We start from the raw sequence: 26,756 nt of genomic DNA, 5'->3' as shown, positions 1-26,756 counted from the left end.
TGGGAACGATATGTTGCCACCATAGGTTCTCGCACCTCCCCATCTCAGGTGTGGTCGCCGGTTTGGTGCATTTTTGGCTTTCACCCTCATGCGTCTGTCCCTTGCCTTTCTCTTTGGGGTACACTTTGTACTGACCCAGTCGCCATCACCAAACATCTGGCAGAGTACTTCACTCGTATTTCTGCGACAGCAGGCTGCAGCGTAGAATTCTGTGCCATTAAAGAGCAGGCTGAGCATACGCAGTTGTCGTTTCGCACGCACCATTGGGAACGATACAACTCCCTGTTTAGTCAATGGAAGTTCCAAAGTGCCTTTACAGCTTGCCGCAATACCTCTCCAGGTCCAGACCGAATTCACAACCAGTTTCTTCACCATCTCTCAGCGCACTGTCAGGGTGAATTACTCGCCCTTTTAACTGCATCTGGACGGAGGGCATTTTCCCAACTCGTTGGCAGGATAATGTTACCATCCTGTTGCTGAAACCTAGTGCAGATCCACTGGTGGTTGATAGCTATCACCCTATCAGCCTTACCAACGTTATGTGCAAACTCCTGGAACGGATGGTGAGTCGGCGGCTCATGTGGCTCCTTGAAGCTCGGGGCCTCCGAGCCCAGCAACGCTCAGCGATCGACAATTTAGTCTCGCTGGAGTTGGCTATTCGTACAGCTTTTACCTAGCGAGAACATCTAGTTGCTGTTTTCTTTGATCTTCAGAAGGCGTACGATACCACCTGGTGCCATCATATCCTTGCTACGCTGCATGAATGGGTCCACTTCCGATTTTTCTACGGAATTTTCTCTCCAATCACTCCTTTCGGGTTTGAGTTGGCACTTATTTTAGCTCTGCTCATATTCAGGAGAACGGTGTTCCATAGGGCTTGTTTCTCAGTGTTCCCCTCTTTTCGGTGGCGATTAATGGCCTTGCGGCTGTGGTGGGCTCATCGGTCTGTTCCTCTCTATATGCCAATGACTTTTGTCTTTATTACAGTTCCCCAAGCATCAGTGTCACTGAACGGCGGCTACAGGGAGCTATCCGAAGGCACATTTTTGGGCATCCAACCTTGGTTTTCAGTTCTCAGCCTCTAAGATCCGAGTGATGCATTTCTGTTGTCGTTGAACGATCCAGCTCCATCCAGAGCTCTACTTTGCCAATGAACTCCTTCGTATTGGAGAGACGCATCGCTTTCTTGGCATGCTGTTTGATGTTCAGCTCACTTGGACACCTCATCTTCGCGAGCTTAAACAACGGTGCTGGCAGCAGCTCAGCATCCTTCGCTGCCTCAGCCACACCGTTTGGGGGGCTGCACGAACAACCCTCCTACAGCTCTATAAGGCCTTAGTCCAGTCCCATCTCGACTACGGGAGCGTGGTGTAAGACTCAGCAGCACCTTCAACGTTGCACATCCTCGACCCGATTCTCCATTATGGCGTCAGACTGGCAACAGGTGCCTTCCGCACTAGTCCGGTGACTAGCCTTCTTGTAGAAGCTGGAATCCCTCCCCTACGATTCTGCTGACAACAGTTGCTTGCATCATATGTCGCCCGTCCATGCCTCGCCCGACCACTCAAACCGCAGGCTCCTTTTTCCATCTCCTGCACTCCCCTCCCCACGATGGCGGCCTAGGTCGGGTCTCCCGATCGCGGTCCGCGTTCGTTCCCTTCTCTCATCACTCGAGTCCTTTCCCCTTCCTCCATCCTTCCAGCCCTCTTCTTCTACCCCTCCTTGGTCCCTCCCTTGCTTGTGCCTTTGCTTGGATTTGTCCTGTGACCCCAAGTCCTCCATTCCACCTTGCCAGTCTTCGTCAACAATTCCTGGCTCTTCTTGCCTCATTTCGCGATGCGGATGTAGTCTACACCGATAGTTCTGTGGTCGATGGATGCACTGGGTTTGCTTTCATCCATGGCGACTACGTTGAGCAGCGTTCCCTGCCTTGTGGGAGCAGTGTTTTCACTGTGGAGCTGGTTGCTCTTTATCATGCACTTGCTCACCTTTCCTCCTGCCCTGGGGAGTCATTTGTCATATGCAGTGACTCCCTGAGTGGATTGCGAGTATGGTCGTTCAGCGACATTTGTGTGGACCCCGGGCCACATCGGCATTTCAGGAAACGAATGTGTCGATCGGTTGGCCAAGCAGGCCACACTTCGCCACCCCTGGAGCTTGGTCTCGTGGAAAGAGACCTCCGGTCAGCCCTAGATCGCAAGGTCCACGATGTCTGGAGCTCTGAATGGTCTGTCTTGAACACGCCAAATAAGCTCCGCATGGTAAAGTCGTCAACGGCTGTATGGAACTCATCCTTGAGGAGCACGCGTAGGGACTCAGTTGTTCTCTGCTGTCTCTGAATTGGACATACGCGGTTGACTCACAGCTATCTCCTTCGCTGTGAGAACCCACCCAAGTGTCGCTGTGATGCAGGGCTGACAGTGGTCCATCTTCTGATGGACTGCCCCCTTGTAGCCCCCTTACGGCAGTCCTTTAGTTTACCAGCTGCATTTCCTCTAATTCTAGGTGACGATGCCTCTATAGCTGACTCAGTTTTATGTTTTATCCGTGCAGCTGGGTTTTATCACTAACTCTAGTGTGGGTGCTCTCGCCTGATTTCTCAGGCTACACCCACTCCAGCGACCTTTAATTGTGACGTGGATACCAAAATAGTGTCTTTTATGGTAACAAGTTGTCTTGGTACCTCTATCAACTCTTTCCAGCTGGAGGTTCTTCGTTTGTGGTTGGGTGGTTGACCTTTTACCTGATCCACCAACCACTGTAGTCTGTTTTGCTCTAGTCAACCACTTGCTCTGCTCCTTTTAAGTGTCCTCTATTTTGTGTTATTGCGGTGTTCATTTTAGCTCTGTACCGCTTGGTGTTCCCTCCCTCTGGGCACAGTGGTTATGCTTTGACTGTAAAGGCCTTTTACATGTATGTCTGTTTGGAAAAGGGGACTGATGACCTCGATGTTTAGCTCCCACCAGACCCCAAAACCAACCAACCAATACACCGGACGAGGTCTAGAGGAGACCCCATCACATGTCAACAACAAACAAAGAAGGCAACCAACAGCAAAACACTGCAGTGGTGGCGATTTAAGGAGACTGGGGTGGGGGGTGGAGGGGCAGGGGTGCTGTATACAAACATTACATATGCCAAAACTTACATTTACTTTCAATGAGAAGGTTGCTTGATTTTTATTGCTGTAAATCTGTGCTCAAACTCTTATTCTTTGTTTGTACCTCTTTGCCACCATCACCTTTCGAAAACTGGTACATCTTTTTCTGCTGTGGGTTCGTTCAGGAAATCAACTGCCTTTTATTCTGGCATGCCAGTAAATTATTTTCCCATAAAATTCTCATATTTCTGTCATGTGTGGCTGCGATATTTAGTTGCAAATGTTATGCTTATGTTCACATGATTATATTGATTCACTGTATATGACAGGGGAGGCAACTACAAAACATGAGTAACACATTTGTAAAGGACTTTCTTTTTGAAGCTGCCTTTAATCATAATTATAAGAACATTACATTAATTTATTATAAGGGTACTTCAAAAAGTAAGTTACACATTATTATGGTAGGCCAAATAACTTTTATTGAATGCTGCACCACTCCTCAGAGTGACACAGATCCATGGCATTGTTTTTCAACATAATCACCAGGTCTTTGTAATCAATAGTCAAAATGTTCCACCAATCATTCAGTTCCTCAACAACTGAAATTTGTTCCTTGGTCACTAAATGATTCGAGAACTGCTTTGTAAATGTCCTCATTGTTGGAAAATCTCTTTCCCTTCACACATTTTTTCAGGTTGCCATAAAGATTGTCTGGCCTTTGTCATTTGTGGTCGATGTCTATGGCCTTCCTTCCTGATCAGCATCATTCATGTCTGTCCTGGCTTGGTCAAACTGTTGGCGCCATTTCACTGCATGTAAACATGACATTGCATTTGGCCCTTATACCACCAGAATTTCATGGTGAATCTATGTGCAATTTAGATGTTTTGCGCACAAGAATTGCACTGTCACACATATTTCAACCTTGGAGTATGTTTCCAGTTTCTGCATCATTTCACTTGCACACTGTGATGTCCTAGTTATCCGTACTACAGGAAACCCGGAACGTGTATTCTCTTCGGACACAGCACCATTCTTGTCATGCAATGGTCTTATCTTTGGACGACATGTGTAACTTGCTTTCTGAGATCCCTACATATCTGTATTGAGAATTATTCCCAGACTCTCTAATTTCAGACTGCCAATGCTGATATTCTAGTGGTAGCTATTGGTAGAGCTGAAATGGTGAAAGGAAGTTGGATTAAACGAGGAGCTGTTGTCATTGATTGTGGTATAAATGCAATTCCAGGTAAGTGAATACTCTGAGTGGAACAACCTAGTCTACATTTTTTTAAATGCTGAAATGATATATGCCTAAAATAGAAGTAGCATTAATATTGTTATATTTATGTTATCCTAATAACTGGACTCGTATCATTCAGATCCCACAAAGAAAAACAATCAGAGACTTGTTGGTGATGTAGCTTTTGAGGAAGCTAAGCTAGTGGCTTCATACATAACTCCAGTTCCTGGAGGTGTCGGGCCAATGACTGTTGCAATGCTAATGAAAAACACTGTCCTTTCTGCACAGAAAGCTGCCAACAAAATTCTAAATGTCCAATGGAATCTAAGTATTTTGCCTCTTACATTAAAGAGACCTGTCCCAAGGTAAGTTAAACAAGTTGTAGTGTGGCATAGTATACATTATGTTTTTCACTGAGTCAGTTATTTGTACAATATTATTGATTTTATATTCTGTATTCTTGTGAAAGTGACATAGAGGTTGCAAGATCCCAGGAGCCAAAAGATATTAGCGACCTAGCAAGAGAAATAGGTCTGCACCCATCAGAAGTGGAGCAGTATGGCCACAAAAAGGCAAAAATAACACTAGATGTTTTAAAACGTCTGCAGCATCAGAAAGATGGGAAATACATTGTGGTTGCTGGGTAACTACAGATTATTTTTAGACAAGTCATATTGTGATTAACATTACTAACAAAGCATTTTGAACTTTGCTGTTTCACTCTATTTCCAGTATCACTCCAACTCCTCTTGGGGAAGGAAAGAGTACAACGACAATAGGTCTTGTCCAAGCTCTTTCTGGTCATAAAAAGAAAAATGCTTTTGCCTGTGTACGGCAGCCTTCACAGGGACCAACATTTGGAATTAAAGGTTTGAAAAAAATTGTCATATTTCTTGGTCTTGTAGCTGTGTGTAATTTTTAATAATTGTGGATAAGTCATAGGTAGTAACACAACTTTGAGCAAAGTTGTGATGAGATGTGAAATGAAATGAGGGGTTGAGCAACTTGGAGCTAAGAAACTGGTAGAGTTTGTTCATTGTGAGATACCAGAAAGTTGTAGTTCATGGTGGGAGGAAATTACTTACAAAACATGTTTTACCTGTGCTGCATTATTGTTAGGTTCTATCAAAAGATATAAGTTCCACAGAAACACTGAATGATGTAATTTGGCAAGCCATAGAAGAAATTAGGATTGTTCAGTGCACTAGTGAGCAATTGAATCAGACACACATACTTTGTAGTTTGTCTCGCCCCTTTCACTCTCATAATGTCATGTCAGGGGAGACAGAAAATTTTTTGGTGCGATTTTGTTTGATAACCACTAAAACTACCACCCGCAGCTCAAAGAAATTGGTTGCAGTTAGATTTTAGGTGCACGAATCTCATTGCATGGTTTCTCAAGGATGTTCAATACGATTGAGACCAGGTGACGTGGCCATACAAGCACCCTCATATCTGTAGTTTGTTTCTAAAACCATGCTGATGCATTTTGGGGATGAACTGGAGGTGTATTTATCAGAAGACACAGGTTACCTGCAGGATGTCAGAGGTGAACGATCTTGCCTTGAATGGTTCTCTGTTGCAAGGATGCTGCGTCACCTCAAGTGAGTTCCAACATACACATTAACATCAGCATGTAACATGACTCATCAGTCTAGTTGACCTGTTTCTTCTTTAGCACTACAAATACTTTCATTTTTTTATTTATATCTTTGAAAAGGGGTGAGTGAATTTTAAAATTTGGGAGCACTTTTACTGTAGCATTTGATGCTCTAAAACATTCATGCGTAACACTTTTCATTTGGACTAGCTGTTTTTGAGTTAGGGGTGTTGGCACAAAATCATAACTCACTTTTCCACCAAATTGGTATAATAATTTTCTTGAAGCAACAGTGTACAGCTATCAAGTATTTGAAATAATACATTGCAAATGATCAGTTGTACCAACACAACTTGCTTTGTCTACTGATTAACTGGCTTTGTACCGATATGTAAGTGTAAATCACTGATGTTCAGCTTTTCCTCCAGTGATGATGGTTTTATGGACCAAAACTGGTGGAGAAACAAAGTTGTGTTACTCATAGTATTGTTGGTGGCTTGTAACACATTACTTCAAATTGGTAAAAATTCCCAATCTCTGACAATCGTTTGTGACTACATGGCTGAGCTGATTCTAACTCTTAAGAGGTCATTCTATGCAAAATTTTATGCTCTTTCATTCTGGTATTTTTGAAATTTTTTGTAAGAAGAATTGTTTTCAAGTTTTTTGGCCCACAAAAGTTTAGCACAAGCCAGAAATCATCATATACTCATTTAAATCTTATTTGGGATGCCTAACATTGATTAAAATTACTTCCAGCTTGTGCATATTTATTGGCCAGCAAAAGGCTACTATAAGAAACCATCTAATTCATATTCACCCATTTATTCATATGCAGACTATTTCTAAAACAAATAAGATCATTGAAACACAAACATTCTGCTTTGCATGTAGTTACCTTTGTTGGTTCAATTGTGCAGTTCGCACTCTTTTGACGTTGATGACTCCTACATTGTCTTGCACTTTTCACCTCATGAATTGTTTCAGAATATTTTGAGTGTTCTTACATCTTACTAATGATGATCTAACAAGAGCGTACTACTACAGCTACTAATCTAGTAGTAAAACAGTGTCTGAAAATGAAAGGTAATTAAGTGGGACAATATGTATTATTGTCCAACAAACACATAGCAAATTATTGTTTTATCTTGTAGAATGTGATGTGATTGCCAAACAGTAGACACATGAGGGTGTAAAAGCTATTAAATTTAACTTTTAAATTTTATGTTTTAAGTTTCAACCATGCAATAAAAAACAAATATTAGTTGACTTTTGTGGAATCTTGAAAAATGATATGTCGAGTTTCCTGAAACTTTTCTATATTCAAGCCTGAAAATTTTCTATATTCAAGCACATTTTACAATGGCAAATATTCAGTTTTGTCATATTTTCATTGAGCGATACTCTAATTACAAATCAGAATTTTTCGAAAAAAAAAGGCATTTGTTGAGTTTTATTAAAATGATCCTCGATTTTAGGCATAAAGTAAACATGGCTGCAGTGTGATGGCTGATATCAATCCCTCATTCCCACAAAGAAGCAGCACCCTCTCCTCAGTGCACACCTCAGACATTTGTCTTGGAGAATGGGGAAAATTTTGAAATTTGAAGATTAAAAAGATCTTCTCTCCATTATTATATACTATTCAGTGCAACACAGAGCAACATGCAGCTATAGAGTTACGAATTCTTCAGTCCATTTGGCATGGCTGCTCAATAATATGTCAAACTGGGAGACAAGGACCACCTTGATCAGTCCTAGGTTTCTGAGAGTGAATTGTGGTTTATTAGTCTCATAACGTACATAATCTAAATCATTTGATTCCGGGTACTGGAGACAAGTCAAAATTTTGGTAAAGTTTTACCATATACATACAACACCTGATTTTAACAAATGGTACCATAACAATAATACAATATAAAAATACACATACAATAAAAAACTAACAATTAATTACAACAACTGATTTTAAACAAATGGTATCATAATAATAATACAATTTTGTTACACATACAATAAAAGACTAACAATTAATTACCCCTTGCTCAAATTATCATGTCATCCTCTATGAATTCTTCTATTGAATAGTAGCATTTATCCCACAGAATCTGCTGTAGCCTTATTTTTAGACTCTCTGGCTTCATATTAAATATATTTTTGCCCATTAGCTTGTTATATATTGTCATCCCCATATACTGTGGAGTTCGAGCATATAATTTCAAATGGTGTGTGGGTAACATAAAATTATTTTTATTTCTTGTGTTGTATGTGTGGTTAAAATTATTTTCCTCAAATAATTTTTGTCTGCTGTGTACAAAGATTATAATTTCATAAATGTATATGGAGGGAAGTGTTAGGATTTGCAGGTTCCGAAATAATGGGCGACAAGATTCTGTTTGTTGTGCACTACACATGTATCTTATAATTTTGTTTTGCAGTTTCAGTATTCGAGATACACTACTTGAATTTCCCCAAAAAATGACAACATACCTAATGACAGATTCAAAATAACTATGGTATGCTATTTTTTGTGTACTCATGTCAGTAGAGTTTGCTAGTATTTGCATTGCAAATGCAAAGCTGCTTAGTTTATTTGATAGGAACTCAATATGTGTACTCCAGTTTAAGTTTTGTCCACATTTAGTCCTAGGAATTTGACTGTGTTAACTTCTTTCATAGGATGATTGTGATGATGTATTTTAAGATCCACACATTTCAAATGTTTGATATTGAAATATACCATATTGGTTTTTGTAATGTTCAGTTTCAAGCCATTTAACTGTAACCAGTTTTATAGAATACCCATCGTGCTCACAATGGAGCTCTGAATTTTTTCTGCATCATCTACAATTAAAACAGAAGTGTCATCCACAAACAGAACTGACGGGGAATTTATATTTATGGACAAGTCATTTACATAGAATAGGAGCAAGGTTGGCCCCAAAATGGAGTCTTGAGGCACACCTTGTGATACTGTACTCCATTTAGAATAATGATTCACTGCATTTGATGTGACACTTACCCTTTGCTTTCTGTTGTGCAAGTATGATGTGAGCCATTTCAGAGCTTTGTCCTTAATCCCATATTGTTTAATTTGTAGATAAGCAAGTCATGGTTCACCGAGTCAAATGCTTTTGAAAGATCTAAATGATTAATGGAAAATCTCATATAAGATGTGAAACAAATACTAACAAAGAGATAGAGGGGCTGGCCAGTACTTACCTCAGCTCAGTACAGCCGATAGATACACATAAAACAGAACTGAAAATTTCCTCTGACAACCATGCCTCCATCCTTGCTACCCTCCCTGTTTACCTTTCCCTGTTGCTTCATAACCTGGGTTGTGAGTAACTGAATCCACTTTCCCTTCTTCCCTTTTTTCCCCTCTCTCCTCCCTGATGAAGGAACAAAGTTCCGAAAGCTAGGAATGTAAATTTTCAGTTCTGTTTTATGTGTATCTATCGGCTGTACTGAGCTGAGGTAAGTGCTGGCCAGCCCCTCTATCTCTTTGTTAGCTTTTGAAAGATCGCAGAAGATACCTGCGACTTTACTCCTCTGATCCAATGATTTGCATATCTTCTCAATAAAGTTATTTACTGCATCCAGTGTGTTTTTTCCTTGTTGGAATCCAAATTGGTTACTTACAATAATATCATTTTTTACGATAAAATTTTTGATCTGATATGCAGCTACACTCTCTAACAATTTTGACAGGATTGGGAGAATAGAAATAGGGCGATAGTTTCCCATATCTTTCCTCGACCCTTTCTTGAACAGAGGTCTCACTTCGGCATATTTTAACACATCAGGAAAGCACCCCTGTTTAAAAGATTGGTTGATTATTTTAGCTAGCAGGGGTGCTATTATGTCATATACTGCTTTAATCACTTTACTTGGTGTCCCATCGCACCCAGCAGAATTTTTATTTTTTAATGACAATATAACATTTTTCACATCCTTTATTGTGACTTTTTTAAAATCTGTGAGATACTCAGCTTCTTGGTCGAGTCACAAGGGATTTACTTTACTCTGATATCCTGCTACATCAACTTCTGACTTTGCTACATTTATGAAGAATTCATTTAAACACTCTGATATTTGAGCTGGGTTTACAACAACATTATCATCTACTTTAATCTTAGTTATTTCATTACTACTGACTTTAACACCTAACTCTGGTTTGACAACAGACCACACTGCCTTTGTCTTACTATTATGTTGTAAAATAAACTTATTGTTTGCCATTTGTTTTGCTGCCTTTACAACTTTTTTGAATATGGCTTTATAATGTTTCACATACACAGCAAAATGTCTGTTTTTGTTATATTTCAGTTCATTAAGTAGTTGCCTCTTTCTGGCACTAGAAATTTTTATGCCCTGAGTTATCCATTTAATCTTCCTAGTCGTTTTGTTACATTTGGCTTTAAGTGGAAAAGTTTCATTAAATATTTCAAGAAAGCTACCAAGAAAGTTGTTAAAGTTAGTACTACTTGAGATACAGCTATTATAAGGCCATTCAACCTCTCTTAACTTATTGCTAAATATAGTTAGGTTTTTTTCATTGAAGTTCCTTTTCATGTGGCTTTTGTTACATGAAATTTCTTTATAGAGTTTTGGTAGTTCAATGAATAATGCGGAGTGGTCAGAGATTCCTAAATCTAAGCAAAATTTATTAACATCTTCAAAGACATAATTTGTTAAAATATTATCAATACAGGTCACTGACTGTGCATTTATTCTAGTGGGTTGCATGAAGTTTGCTTTGAAGCCAAAGTTTTTTATTAAGTCATTGAATTTGGACACATCGTTGCTGTCAGCTATGCTATTAATATTGAAATCAGCAGCTATTATAATATTTTTCCTTTTTCTTTCTTAAGATTTTCAAGAAGGCACTTAAATTTCAGCAGGAAAGCTTCAATTGTAGTTTTGTCTGGTACTCTGTAAATACACTCCTGGAAATGGAAAAAAGAACACATTGACACCGGTGTGTCAGACCCGCCATACTTGCTCCGGACACTGCGAGAGGGCTGTACAAGCAATGATCACACGCACGGCACAGCGGACACACCAGGAACCGCGGTGTTGGCCGTCGAATGGCGCTAGCTGCGCAGCTTTTGTGCACCGCCGCCGTCAGTGTCAGCCAGTTTGCCGTGGCATACGGAGCTCCATCGCAGTCTTTAACACTGGTAGCATGCCGCGACAGCGTGGACGTGAACCGTATGTGCAGTTGATGGACTTTGAGCGAGGGCGTATAGTGGGCATGCGGGAGGCCGGGTGGACGTACCGCCGAATTGCTCAACACGTGGGGCATGAGGTCTCCACAGTACATCGATGTTGTCGCCAGTGGTCGGCGGAAGGTGCACGAGCCCGTCGACCTGGGACCGGACCGCAGCGACGCACGGATGCACGCCAAGACCGTAGGATCCTACGCAGTGCCGTAGGGGACCGCACCGCCACTTCCCAGCAAATTAGGGATACTGTTGCTCCTGGGGTATCGGCGAGGACCATTCGCAACCGTCTCCATGAAGCTGGGCTACGGTCCCGCACACCGTTAGGCCGTCTTCCGCTCACGCCCCAACATCGTGCAGCCCGCCTCCAGTGGTGTCGCGACAGGCGTGAACGGAGGGACGAATGGAGACGTGTCGTCTTCAGCGATGAGAGTCGCTTCTGCCTTGGTGCCAATGATGGTCGTATGCGTGTTTGGCGCCGTGCAGGTGAGCGCCACAATCAGGACTGCATACGACCGAGGCACACAGGGCCAACACCCGGCATCATGGTGTGGGGAGCGATCTCCTACACTGGCCGTACACCACTGGTGATCGTCGAGGGGACACTGAATAGTGCACGGTACATCCAAACCGTCATCGAACCCATCGTTCTACCATTCCTAGACCGGCAAGGGAACTTGCTGTTCCAACAGGACAATGCACGTCCGCATGTATCCCGTGCCACCCAACGTGCTCTAGAAGGTGTAAGTCAACTACCCTGGCCAGCAAGATATCCGGATCTGTCCCCCATTGATCATGTTTGGGACTGGATGAAGCGTCGTCTCACGCGGTCTGCATGTCCAGCACGAACGCTGGTCCAACTGAGGCGCCAGGTGGAAATGGCATGGCAAGCCGTTCCACAGGACTACATCCAGCATCTCTACGATCGTCTCCATGGGAGAATAGCAGCCTGCATTGCTGCGAAAGGTGGATGTACACTGTACTAGTGCCGACATTGTGCATGCTCTGTTGCCTGTGTCTATGTGCCTGTGGTTCTGTCAGTGTAATCATGTGATGTATCTGACCCCAGGAATGTGTCAATAAAGTTTCCCCTTCCTGGGACAATGAATTCACGGTGTTCTTATTTCAATTTCCAGGACTGTAGAAACTACTAAGACATTTAGGTCCCTTAACTCGATACAACAGCTTTCAAATATAGATTCTTCATTAAAATGATTAAAATCGTTCCTTACTTCATATTTCATGTCAGAATGAGTAAGTATGCAAGAACCTCTCACGTGATTTCTCTTGTCAACAAAAACTGTTAGCTAATTCGAAATTTTCGATTTTATTAAGAATTTTAATATTACCGCATGTAAGCCAATGTTCATTGAGACAGATATCTTTAATATTTTTAAATTCTGAAAGAATAATTTGTAAGTCGTCAAGTTTATGATTTTTGTTGGAAAGTCGGCACTGAGACCGTTTATATTCAAGTGCATTATATGTGGACACTCTTTTTTATTTATGGGTTCAGGCATAGGCCTACTCTTTCTTGGGTACTGTTTCGGTCTCGCCGTTTTGATCATGTAATTTGAAGGTTCTTTTGGGAGGTTCAAATCTAGCTATGGGTTACGCTTTATCAAATTAACCTTCAAAAATTAGCTCTCAGACCACATTCTGTTTAACTTTGATTATGCCAATTAACATTAGAAAAATAGATAACATGAAAATAACATAATAAATTCCTTAACATCATCTGATGAGTAGTTTGGTAAATCAAGCAGTATTATAGATGCCATCGAAGTTGAATAAACTTAAAAAAAAATTATATAATGTTTCCCCACTTAGAGGATTATTAATCAGTGTTATTTTTGATGGTTCTTCTTGTTGATATCTGGAAAGGTTTCCTCAATCAGACAGGTAATGTTACTCTTCTGTTCCAAATTTCCAATGTTCTGTGTGAACCTAACATCATTGTTACATGATTGGAAATATCTTTAGTGAATATTTTCAAGCTTTATTTCTCTACTCACTGGATGTACTGGATTTAATAACACATGTAATACCAGACTATTAAATGAGAAAGGTAGTACTATATTCATAGCATTAATATAAAAAGCTCTACTCTGCATATGCTAATGAAGTAAGTTTTCCTTTCTTTTGTCAAAAGTAGTCTATCTTTCAAAAAATATACTGAGTGAATAATTATGAATGATTTGAGATAAAATGAAATTTGTATATACAGGGTGAGTCAGGAGGAAAGGTACATGCTTTGAGATGCGATAATATTAGTGATTCTGAACAAAAAACTTCATAGGGGCATATGCCCTATTGTGAATGGTTTCCAAGATAGAACACGTTTAATATCACTTTTGTACGTTTTTCATTAATAACTCAAAAATCGCACACTCCAATGAAAACATGTCTCAGTACACAATTAAACTAAATTAAATTTGCTACAGAGAGAGGTCCTATTTATTTTTTGTTTAGGACTAACAGTTTCCACAGAGAGATCGCAAGAATGTTGAAACGTGCATACGCTGTAGCTTAGGTACTTTTTGTAAGCCAGTTTGAGATCGTTTTCTGACTTGATAGACCACAACCGTCCTGTATCAAAATGTTTGTCTCAACTTTCTCTATATTACTGTGGTACATTGTAAACAGTGACAATGAATAATAGAGAAAATAATAGAAATGGACATTAAAAGTGTTCTATCTCAGAAACTATTCGGAATAAGGCATATGTCCACATCAAGTTGTTTTGTTCAGAATCAGTAATGCTATCACCCGTCAAAACACGTACCTTTCCTCCTGACTCACCCTGTATATCCTGTCAAATTTCATTCTTGGAGTGTGACACATTCTCAAACTCAGTGAATGACTCATTTACAAAATGGCAACATTATAAACTTGCCTCCACTTCAGTAAATTTCTGTGGGGGGCCTATGGTTGTAATGATACTTATTCATTAATAAGTATTTATTACCATGTACTTACCAATAACTTGTCTATTATAGATAAAATGCTGCTGTGGAATATGTTTTTATCACACTACTGAGTGGTTTGTGTCATGGAACACACTGACTTAAGTTTTCAAATATTATTCAGGTGGTGCTGCAGGTGGTGGATATTCTCAAGTTATTCCCATGGAAGAATTTAATCTCCATCTGACAGGTGACATTCATGCTGTCACTGCAGCTAATAATCTTTTGGCAGCTCAATTGGATGCGAGAATGTTTCATGAGGCAACGCAGAAGGATGACTCTTTGTACATTCGGCTGGTTCCACGAGTTAAAGGATCACGTGCATTTTCAGAAATTCAGGTACAATTATAGTAATCAGCATACACATAGAAAAAAGCTTACTTTCTAAGTGTCTGTTTTTTTTTTCTTTTCAGTATAAATTTTTATACAACATACTCTGCAGCACCTGACACCATTAGCTATATTTACACCATGTTTAGATTTTGTGTGGCAAAATCTACATAAATTCCATACCCATCTTCCAGGGTGACAATTATTGAACTAAAAAATAAATAAATAAATAAATGTAAATTTGCTACAAGCTACAATGTGCACACACATTATTCAACATGTAAATGTCACTGCAGATATTTGGATTTAGCTTATGACATGTTCGATACGCATCTTGCATGAACCACATTTTGTCAAAATTATGGTCACTTTGGATAATGGGGATGAAATAATCTTCCAAAACCTTCACATAACATTCGGTAGTCAGTGTACCATCAAGGAATATCGCACCGATTATTCTGTGACTGGACATTGCACACCACAGTCATCCATTGTGGCTAAAGAAACTTCTCGATCGCAAAATGTGGATTCTCAGTTCTCCAAATGTGCCAATTTTGCTTATTGACGAATCCATCCATCATTGACGATGATGTGGTGCAGATGAATAATGAAATTCTGCATGACTTGCTGAAGTGTTGGAACATTGATGATGTCAGTGAACTTCTGAATGGCTGTTTTCAGCTCAGCAATAGTTTTGGGGTTATTGCTGTACACCTTGTCTTTAATATAGTCCCACAAAATGGAGTCACATGTGTTCAGATCCAGAGAATATTGCGGCCAATTGAGACCAGTGGCCTCTGGGCAACCCAGAGCCAGAAAGCGGTCCCCAAAGTGTTCCTCCAGGACATCGAAGACACTCCTGCTTTGATGTGTCGAGCTCCATCTTGCATGAACCACATCTTGTCAAAATTACGGTCACTTTGGATAATAGGGATGAAATAACCTTCAAAACCTTCACGTACCATTCGATAGTCAGCATACCATCAAGGAATATCTCACCGTTATTCTGTGACTGGACATTGCACACCACACAGTCATCCATTGAGGCTAAAGAGACTTCTCGATCAAAAAATGTGGATTCTCAGTCCTCCAAACGTGCCAATTTTGCTTAGTGACGAACCCATCCAAATGAAAGTGGGCTTCGTCAATAAACCATGCGTGCATGCACATACTAATCCCCATCATGCCCCACAACTAACCGTGCAGTTTGAACGTCCTTATGCAAACTGTTCAGAAGTTATGGAGAGTTTATTTCAGATAGTTCAATAATTGTCACCCTGTATTTAATATGTGGATAGCGGATGCAAAAAAATGTTATCTAATATCAGATTTCTCTGATTTTGCCATCTTGGTTGTTAAAAGAAAGAAAAAGTAATATTTTTCTTAAGTTGTCATGGAATGTTCACCATTGAAATTGTAATACACAATCCTTCATATGATGTATTGTGTGTCTTATTTCCTGCAGTACGTACCACTGGATATTGTTGAGCTTTCTCATAACTCCTTACAATGGTAAAGTGCACAATTGTTTGTTATGTTGTTCCTCTATCTCTTCCAGTAGTCCAGCTTGGTGAGTGGCCAGTCAGTATACAAGAACATGTTGAACAACCATTTTGAGTTACTCTTCCTTAGTGTTCTTTTAATGAATCTCACTCTGGCTTTAGACTTCTCCACAACTACCTTAGATTTGGTTCCAAGTAAAATCACTCAGGCTGGATCTACCTAGATATTTGAAATTTGTTACCAATTCAATTAGTTGCTCAGCAGTTACACCATCTTGGGTCCTTCTGTGTATTTACAGATATAGTATTATACAGAGTGATTCAGCTAAGCTGTTCACCTCAAATATTTCTGCAATCATTTAGGAATAGTAGTTCTATTTTCACACAGATTAATTGTAAAAAAATCATCACCAAGTGACTTATAATCTTTTGCTGCAGCTATATTCATTACGAGATATTGGCATCAACTTTTTGTTTCCTGCTGGAACTGTAGTAATTTCTGCTGGCGGTATCGTAGATCTCAAAAGAGATGAAAAACCAACAGACCGTTACTGTAATTGTAATTAATATTTATTATTAGTTGGAAAAAATATAAATTAATTAATATGCTGATTTATTTATTGCAGCTGAGAAGGCTGCAGAGACTGGGAATTTCAAAGACTGACCCCGATTCCTTAACACCGGAAGAAATAAGGAAATTTGTTCGGCTGGATATAGATCCTGAGACAGTAACGTGGACTAGAGGTTTGTAATATTTTTGCGAAATACATATTGCTTAAGATAATGTATAAAATGGTGATATATATTTTGCTGTTAATATTGCTCTCAAGATTGATTTGAAATTATGAGAAGATATTTCACCAATTCCATTATTTATAACTTGTTTTTTATTGTGTTCCAGTTATTGACACAAATGACAGATTCCTGAGAAAAATTACAGTAGGTCAAGCACCAACAGAAAAGGGGCACACTCGGCAGACCGGTTTCTGCATATCTGTAGCGAGTGAAATAATGGCTATACTTGCTCTTGCCACTGATTTGGAGGATATGAAGCAAAGAATAAGTAGAATTGTTGTTGGTCTTGACAAACAAGGGAATCCTGTGACTGCTGATGATCTGGTATTGAAATTTTTTTGTGTGTTTCAGTACTCAGTTTTGTAACATACATTTATAATTAGTCTTGTGGAATTGTGCTGAGAAAAATTGATTATTTGCTGCTTGCAAACTGTATTTAAAGACTAAAAAAAGGTTACTTTCTAGGTTTTTAGTCTATTAATGGTATTTAATTTGATCATTATTTTAATAACTGGTGCAGCAAATTGTAATATTGGATGTTTTCACTGAAGAATTTGCAGAAGATAGCTTAGACAGTAGTTGTAATAAACTGACTGTGTACATCATTGTAGTACAAGTACAAATAAAATATATATCTCATAATCAATCAATGTAATTTATAGTTGACTGACGTATATAATTGTAGGGAGCAACTGGTGCGATGACAATTCTTATGAAAGATGCCATACATCCAACACTCATGCAGACACTCGAAGGAACACCTGTATTAGTTCATGCTGGCCCATTTGCTAATATTGCACATGGCTGTTCTTCAGTAGTAGCTGATAAAATAGCTCTCAAGCTTGTAGGTCCTAATGGCTATGTTGTTACTGAAGCAGGCTTTGGGTCAGATATTGGTAAGGGCAGTACAAAAATATTGTTTTTATGAAATACCATAATTTGTTGTCATATTAATGTGTCAACTGAATACCTCAGGTATGGAAAAATTCTTCAACATAAAATGCAGATCGTCCAGAGATGTTCCTAATGCAGCTGTGCTAGTCACATCAGTAAGAGCTCTCAAGATGCATGGAGGAGGACCAACTGTAACCCCTGGAATACCACTTGACAAAGTTTATGTTGAGGTAAGTACTGTGGCAGTAAATTACCTTCTTACCTATGACCTTAGATATTGACATTCTGCACTTGTGTGGAGAAAATAAAAATGATAAAAGTCCAAAAAATTATTTATGCAGCTTGCGTGCTAATGATTTACTACTGGTCAAAATTCAGTTTATGACAACTCACATCCTGTTTTTACAACCACTTAAAAAAGAGGAGGTCAGTGTGAATAGTATTTAGCTCAAATGAATCCCCATTCATACCATAGTTTAGTAGCAGACAGAGTTCATGTATGATTGAAAAACCCTGTAATAATTTAATGGAACATTGGACATGTGAGCCAGTTGATGCACCCTTCCTTCTTTTGATTATAAATACTGAATCAAGTAAGTAAAAAGTATAATACTGTAAATTACTAGACCCTCCCACACATGATTAGTACATTTGGCACAAATAATATTGATGCATTGGATGTTGCAATTAAAATCTTTAGTGATTTTTGGCTAGAAAGAATTTTAGATATCAAATTTTAAAATGTATCCATATGAAGTCAAACGCTGTTATAGAAACAGTCCACTTAATTATATTATATAATATTATATGTGATATATATTTATATGGAGACATAAATTATAATTTTGAATGCCTCTCAAAAGACTGACAAGACTGAAATATATCTAATAAACCCGTGAAACCTTTAATTTGTGTACCACATAAATAAATTGTAATACACAGGTAAAATTTAGTTTCTTTTCTTTAATCGATAGTGAATTTATACCAGTTTCATTTCATTTTATCATACACATTATGTTATGTTGAAGATTTTTATTTATGTATGTACAACATTTGTACAGAAATGGATTGTGATGGAATGCCCTTGTGTGTTAAAAAATCTGCAGTAGAGACTCAGGAGGGCAGATCTTTATGAAATAGCAGTAACTAACTAAATAAAGAAAAAATATGGAGAGCTTTGATTGCAAGTGATTTCAAAAGCCTTGTTGGGAAATATTGCAGAGCCTTATTATACGTTTTTTTAGTGAATCGCTCTTCAGAATAGTATTTATTATTCATTCTAGTTTCTGTGCTACAAGTAAATCCATACTTCTCAGTTGTTGGTTTCATGGACAGTACATCACTTTGTTGTTATTGGCTGGATTTTTCGGTCCTATTGTTTTACATCTCTGTGTATAAATATATATTTCCTTCAAAAAAGGTATTGGAACAGATGATGTTCATTTTCATTTGATAAAGTTTGTTGGAGAGACAGAGATAGAGAGAGAGAGAGAGAGAGAGAGAGAGAGAGAGAGAGAGAGAGAGAGAGCGCAGTTAATCCGTCCATCCAAACATCTCCTTTAATAATGATGACCTGGAAATGTAGCATCCATTGTTGGAAAGATTCACATCTATTTTTGGCGAAATTCAAACCTATTTTTTGTTTTGTTTTGGAAATGATTTAAGCATACAAATTTAAGAGATTGTGAAGTTAGGTGCCTGAAGGTGAAGCCTACAAGCTTCAAAACTGGCTATCAAAAAAAATGTGGCAATTGGAGAGCTTTTTAGCTTGTTTTCTTTTGCATATTTTTGATTTTTGCTTGTTTTCTTCTTCTGTCTTTATTTGATCTTTCAACAAATGATTTTTTTCTATTTAGAAGTAGCATCTTTTTTCCACTGGTGAAGGAGAGTGCTTCTCTGATTTAAGATGTTTTTTGATGTTATTTTTCTTTTTGCACACAATTATTTGATTACAAAATATGCAGAATATTGATTTCAAACTTTTGTGGGCATTCATAGCCATGTGGCACATCTTTGGCAACATTACAGATAGAATTGACAAGGTACTTCATGGATAAGTAAAACAAAAAAAGAAGCAATAAAAGAACTCTTTCTTCACACATTAGGCAAAAAGTTTTGTTTGGTCAAAATTTGTTGAATAGGTTTTACCCATCTCCCTCTCACAGGGCAGCCAGCATGCACACGTGCTCTGCATTTCTGTGAGAATAGAACTGATACATGGTCACAGGCTTCACTAATCCCTTCAGGTGTTGTGAGGGTCATAACTGAACTCCAAGATGGGTAAGTCTCTTCACTCATTCAAATGAAGAAGGGGAAACAATTAGCAATGAACTACACAAAGCATTTGGTAATGGTTACTATTTGGTAATGGCCACCAATTGGTGGCTGACATTGGTTGTGTTGGAAATGAGGTAGTTCAGCCCTGACCTGTACTTATATTTGATGCAACCACAGTTCAGAAATACCCGTCACCATCATGTCTTGAACTTCTTAACTTTATCTAGCAGACAAAGACATGCATTTCTTTGTTCTAAGGTACTGTGTGTGTATTGTGTATATTGAACTGGGGACCTAGAAATGATGGAGAGGCTTCATCCTGCCTTAGCCCTCAGTGGTTCACAACCCCACAACAGGCTATAGCAGTCCACCCACTCCACTGCCACCCCACACCAAACCCAGGGTTATTGTGCGGTTCGGCCCCCAGTGGACACCCTCCCCCCCTCCTCCCCTGGGAACGTCTCATACCAGATGAGTGCAATCCCAAATGTTTGCATGGTAGAGTAATTATGGTGTACGCTTACGTGGAGGCATCCTGTATATGCAGAAAATAAAGCTATTCCAAACTATGATAAAATAGTTCATCCAGATACAATTTGCTTTGAAATAGCCTTTATTAAGTAATTTCATGGTGGATATTAGAGATTGAATAAAGTAGCATGCTGTGATGACATTTAAATTCTTTCATGTGTAAATCTCTTGAATTTTAGTAGGGCGCAACAACCACTATTTATCCTGTGGGTAAAAACAGAGTTCTCTATACTATATGTACGAGTACAGGCCTTTGATAAAGCATGTGTATTATGGTAAACACTGGTCTGCTGATTTTTAAGTCAAAACAGAGCATGTAGAAGTAGGAGTAGACTGTACAGGATTTCACTAACTGCATGATCTCTCCCATCTACTTTTAAAAATGGTATGCAAATTATTTACTTCACATTTCATAAACAAGTTTGTAGAAATAGTCATGGACTATGTTTCCAAAGCCAGTTTAGAAAATGTGAAGATTTTCAAGCCTATAAAATGTTGAAAAGCAACCTGCACCACAATGTAATGTCCCACCAAAACAGCTGTAGCTGAAGTGAAAGTGAGAAATCAATGCTTACAATGTTTTAATACAGATCTTGTAGTATTTTTGAAGAAAGTGGTATTATAAGTTAATCACTACATTTCAGGAAAATCTTGACTTGCTGAGAAAAGGTCTGCCAAATCTGCAGAAGCACATTAGTAATGGTCGTAAACATGGTGTTCCAGTTGTCGTTGCAATAAACACTTTTGCGTGAGTATTTTTGTGTGTTATATAAATTATTATTATGATTTTTTAAAATGTAGGTGTAGAATATATGTGTCTGTACTACTTCGAATTTGCTTTCCAAGTCATGTCTGCATTACGCATAAACATAAATCATACATATATGCTAAATGTATTTTTTCATTGATTCTTTGAAAGATTTCTATTGAAATGGCGTGAAACAAGTCAATTTACGGGCCATGTAAGCACAATTTTTATGTGTGAATATGTATAGGTTATTTATAGAACAATAAATACTAATGTGCCTTAAATTTTTTTAAAAAATGAGCATACTAGTCTTCATCACTACTCATTACTTGTGAAACAAAAATGTAACAACAAAGTAAGCATATTTTTGTACTGTTCTAACTGTTTTCAAATATTAAACTGTGGAGTATAAGGATTGCCCAGGAAAAAAGATTTTAGACTAGATTTAAAATTTGCTTTGCTATCTGTGAGAATTTAATGGTACTGAGCAAATTATCAAAAACTTTTCTGGACACACATTGAACTCTACATCGATAGCTATACTCCTCAGGTCACAATAAGGTGCTTGCGGAGGGTAACCTGTACTACTACTTGTCACTTCTCCTCCATTTATTGAATGGTATATCGATACGCCAGGTGGGATTACAACCATTTGCAGCTCAGTGACAAGGAAGTGCAATTAGAAAAGTAACCTATGCTCACAAGTATAGCAAGCGAAAAATGACTGTACGCCTCCGTGTGAGCCCTAATTTCTTGTATCTTTTCTTTCCTTATGCACGATGTTTGTTGGCAGCATCAGAATAGTTCAGCAGTCAGCTTCAAATATTGGTTCTCTAAATTCTCTCAGTAGTGTTTCCCAAAAAGAACACTGCCTTCCCTCTAGGGATTCTCATTTAAGTTCCTGAAGCATCTCTGTAACACTTAAGTTTTGTTCGAACCTACTGGTGACAAATCTAGCAGCTCTCCTCTGAATTGCTTCGATGTCTTTCTTTAATCTGACCGAGTACAGATCCCTAACACTCAAGCAGTACTCAAGAGCAGGTCACACCAATGTCCTATATGCAGTCTCCTTTACAGGTGAACTACTCTTTCCTAAAATTCTCCCAATTTCCTAAAATTCTCCCAATAAACCAAAGTTGACCATTTGCCTTCCCTACCACAGTTTTCACATGCTTATTCCACCTCATACTGCTTTGCAATGTTACACCAAGATATTTAAATGACTTGACTGTGTCTAGCTGGACACTAGTAACACTGTATCTGAACATTACAGGTTTGTTATTCCTACTCATCCGCACTTACATTTTTCCACATTTAGGGCAAGCTGCCATTCATTACACCAACTGGAAATTTTGCCTAAGTCATCCTGTATCTTCTTACAGTCACTCAACTTTGACACCTTACCAGATATCACAGCATCATCAGCAAACAATTGCAGACTGCTGCCTACCCTGACCACCAAATAATTTATGTATATAGAGAACAACAGCAGTCCTATCACTCTCCCCTGGGGCACTCCTGAAGGTACCCTTGTCTCTGATGAACACTCGCTGTTGAGGACAACATACTGGGTTCTATTATTTAAGAAGCTCTGAGATGTTGTTGTTGTTGTGGTCTTCAGTCCTGAGACTGGTTTGATGCAGCTCTCCATGCTACTCTATCCTGTGCAAGCTTTTTCATCTCCCAGTACCTACTGCAACGTACATCCTTCTGAATCTCCTTAGTGTATTCATCTCTACGATTTTTACCCTCCACACTGCCCTCCAATACTAAATTGGTGATCCCTTGATGCCTCAGAACATGTCCTACCAACCGATCCCTTCTTCTGGTCAAGTTGTGCCACAAACTTCTCTTCTCCCCAATCCTATTCAATACTTCCTCATTAGTTATATGATCTACCCATCTAATCTTCAGCATTCTTCTGTAGCACCACGTTTCGAAAGCTTCTATTCTCTTCTTGTCCATGTTTCACTTCCATACATGGCTACACTCCATACGAATACTTTCAGAAATGACTTCCTGACACTTAAATCAATACTGGATGTTAACAAATTTCTCTTCTTCAGAAACGCTTTCCTTGCCATTGCCAGCCTACATTTTATATCCTCTCTACTTCGACCATCATCAGTTATTTTGCTCCCCAAATAGCAAAACTCCTTTACTACTTTAAGTGCCTCATTTCCTAATCTAATTCCCTCAGCATCACCCGACTTAATTAGACTACATTCCATTATCGTTGTTTTGCTTTTGTTGATGTTCATCTTATATCCTCCTTTCAAGACACTGTCCATTCCATTCAACTGCTCTTCCAAGTCCTTTTCTGTCTCTGACAGAATTACAATGTCATCGGCGAACCTCAAAGTTTTTATTTCTTCTCCATGAATTTTAATACCTACTCCGAATTTTTCTTTTGTTTCCTTTACTGCGTGCTCAATATACAGATTGAACAACATCGGGGAGAGGCTACAACCCTGTCTTACTCCCTTCCCAACCACTGCTTCCCTTTCATGTCCCTCGACTCTTATAACTGCCATCTGGTTTCTGTACAGATTGTAAATAGCCTTTCGCTCCCTGTATTTTACCCCTGCCACCTTTAGAATTTGAAAGAGAGTATTCCAGTCAACATTGTCAAAAGCTTTCTCTAAGTCTACAAATGCTAGAAATGTAGGTTTGCCTGTCCTTAATCTTTCTTCTAAGATAAGTCGTAAGGTCAGTATTGCCTCACGTGTTCCAGTGTTTCTACGGAATCCAAACTGATCTTCCCCGAGGTTGGCTTCTATTAGTTTTTCCATTCGTCTGTAAAGAATTCGTGTTAGTATTTTGCAGCTGTGACTTATTAAACTGATAGTTCGGTAATTTTCACATCTGTCAACACCTGCTTTCTTTGGGATTGGAATTATTATATTCTTCTTGAAGTCTGAGGGTATTTCGCCTGTTTCATACATCTTGCTCACCAGATGGTAGAGTTTTGTCAGGACTGGCTCTCCCACGGCCGTCAGTAGTTCCAATGGAATATTGTCTACTCCGGGGGCCTTGTTTCGACTCAGGTCTTTCAGTGCTCTGTCAAACTCTTCACGCAGTATAATATCTCCCATTTCATCTTCATCTACATCCTCTTCCATTTCCATAATATTGTTCTCAAGAACATTACTCCTGTATAGACCCTCTATATACTCCTTCCACCTTTCTGCTTTCCCTTCTTTGCTTAGAACTGGGTTTCCATCTGAGCTCTTGATATTCTTACAAGTCGTTCTCTTATCTCCAAAGGTCTCTTTAATTTTCCTGTAGGCGGTATCTATCTTACCCCTAGTGAGATAGGCCTCTACATCCTTACATTTGTCCTCTAGCCATCCCTGCTTAGCCATTTTGCACTTCCTGTCGATTTCATTTTTGAGACGTTTGTATTCCTTTTTGCCTGCTTCACTTACTGCATTTTTATATTTTCTCCTTTCATCAATTAAATTCAATATTTCTTCTGTTACCCAAGGATTTCTACTAGCCCTTGTCTTTTTACCTACTTGATCCTCTGCTGCCTTCACTACTTCATCCCTCAAAGCTACCCATTCTTCTTCTACTGATAGAGATATTAACTCTGAGTTATAGACAGATTAAGTAATGAGTAACATTTTTTTGTTTGTTCTTCTCACACTATAAGTATGGGCATTATTAGTCTTCTCAAACTGGATTATAATTCTTAAATCGTTATTGTTAAATATTTAGAATCTGGGAAGGAACGTTGCAATAATAGAGTACATAAAGATCGGCAAATTAAACAATAAAATGAGAAAAAGAAATATTTCCATTGTAGGTCTATATTTTCAACAAACAGAAACAGAAATTATGTACAGAGTAATCACAGGAGTAGTAGTTACTGACTCTTCTGGAAATACACAAAACAAAAAACATCAGGGGGTGGAACCAGTTGGTTAATACAGTATTCTGGGAGTTTGTTGAATGACTCACACTTTAGTTCAGGAGAACACTGTTTGCAGTTTTGACTAGGAATCCCTCAAATATGAATCAGACACTCTGTGTATCATGCTGTTAGTTTGTTCATTGAAAGCACAATGGTCAATTGAGTGGTGGGCAAACACAGTACTTTAGGCAGATGGGAAAGTCCATGAGCTAGCCAAGTATTGATGGAAGGTAGCAGCAAAGTTCAAATCACAGTCCAGCAGGAAACCACATAGCACAGGGTCATCATCAGTAGATATCATGGAGAGCTTGCTGTTAATAGTAGCTGGTTGAGAAGTGAAACTGTGGCAGCCCTAAAATTTGCCACAGGTGTTTTTCTGGATGACCTGGCACGTGGATGTATCCGTCTGTGCCACGCTTAGTGGACTCACCAGACATGCGTAATTTTATTGAATGGTATATCGATACGCCAGGTGGGATTACAACCATTTGCAGCTCAGTGACAAGGAAGTGCAGTTAGAAAAGTAACCTATGCTCACGTTGGATCTCTGCAAGTACTAAGAGTGCTAGGAACTTTTGATTAAAATCAAATGGACAAAAATTCAGGACACTTCTCAACATGCAGTAAACTAAAACTAACCTAAGACTTTTTCCTGGAAATAAAATATCCATAAATAGATATAGAGTTCAACAGGACAAAGGCCATTTAAAATCATTTTGTCATAAAAAGATTAATGTTCAGAACATTGTTCAAGATGCATATGCTTATAGAGGACGTGCCGTATGTTTCAACCACTGTCTACTAGTGTTTACTGTTATGTTACTGGGCAGATAGAAAAAAAATAATAATAAAATAAACAGTTCATCAGTAGCTCAGGGAGTATTAATTGAAGACAATATTATTGCACCTGGGAGTGAGGGCACTTTGGTCAGCTTATCGAGAGTTTTTATCGTGGTGTTTCACGGGAACATGCTGAGCCGCTTGATATTATATACACAACTGTCCTGAAAGCAATACCAATGTGATGGGTTTTCCTTTGTCATCGCTGTACTTGTTTACTGTAATGTCACAGCCTGTTTCTGATAATGGCCACAGTTGGCAAAGTGCAATAATATCATGGTTGGGTAGTATGTAAGATACACCTTCTCCAAGATGATGTTGTAAAATCACTGTACCAGAACAGATTAACTCGACATCTATTACAACTAACAATGAACAATATTTGTGAAGAGAATAAAGAGAACCAATATAGTAAATAAACAATGGAGAAAAGAAAAAAAAAGAACTTGGAACAAAAGAAAATTAAGATTATCAAGTGCATATTTGGGAACAGCTATGGAGGAGAAGCAAAAAGTATGTGAAGACCTATTGCAGAAGAATGTACAAATGGCAGGAAACCAGCATGAACAAAACCTAAAACAATGCTAGGAGGCTTGTATGATAGGCTTATGAGAAATCTTTGGACAAATTTGTCCGCATCATTGAACATGATGTACACAGAAAACAATTATTGGTATTTCAGATAAGGAGACATACAAACCAACTGGAAAAAGATATAGGTAAAGTGAAAATAATTAAAGATGATAAATGGGTTAGACATTATCAAGAGTTTGGGTGCAAAAA

General features: G+C 38.8%; 1 protein-coding gene across 4 annotated transcripts in view; it reads left to right on the top strand.

The window, feature by feature from the left end:
- Positions 1-26,756, top strand: part of LOC126480754 (C-1-tetrahydrofolate synthase, cytoplasmic) — a 171,049-nt gene that overhangs the window by 97,673 nt on the left and 46,620 nt on the right. For all 4 annotated transcript variants that reach the window (XM_050104037.1, XM_050104040.1, XM_050104038.1 and 1 more), the window contains exons 7-16: positions 4,241-4,352; positions 4,486-4,711; positions 4,816-4,989; positions 5,079-5,215; positions 14,265-14,479; positions 16,599-16,716; positions 16,874-17,091; positions 17,453-17,663; positions 17,743-17,891; positions 21,114-21,217. In XM_050104037.1, coding sequence (XP_049959994.1) covers positions 4,241-4,352; positions 4,486-4,711; positions 4,816-4,989; positions 5,079-5,215; positions 14,265-14,479; positions 16,599-16,716; positions 16,874-17,091; positions 17,453-17,663; positions 17,743-17,891; positions 21,114-21,217 — 1,664 coding nt within the window. The remainder of the gene's footprint in view (positions 1-4,240; positions 4,353-4,485; positions 4,712-4,815; positions 4,990-5,078; positions 5,216-14,264; positions 14,480-16,598; positions 16,717-16,873; positions 17,092-17,452; positions 17,664-17,742; positions 17,892-21,113; positions 21,218-26,756) is intronic.

Source organism: Schistocerca serialis, chromosome 5, assembly GCF_023864345.2.
Source record: "Schistocerca serialis cubense isolate TAMUIC-IGC-003099 chromosome 5, iqSchSeri2.2, whole genome shotgun sequence".
NCBI lineage: Eukaryota > Metazoa > Arthropoda > Insecta > Orthoptera > Acrididae > Schistocerca > Schistocerca serialis.
The sequence above is the reverse complement of the archived record's forward strand: the minus strand, read 5'-3'. Positions and strand labels throughout refer to the sequence as shown.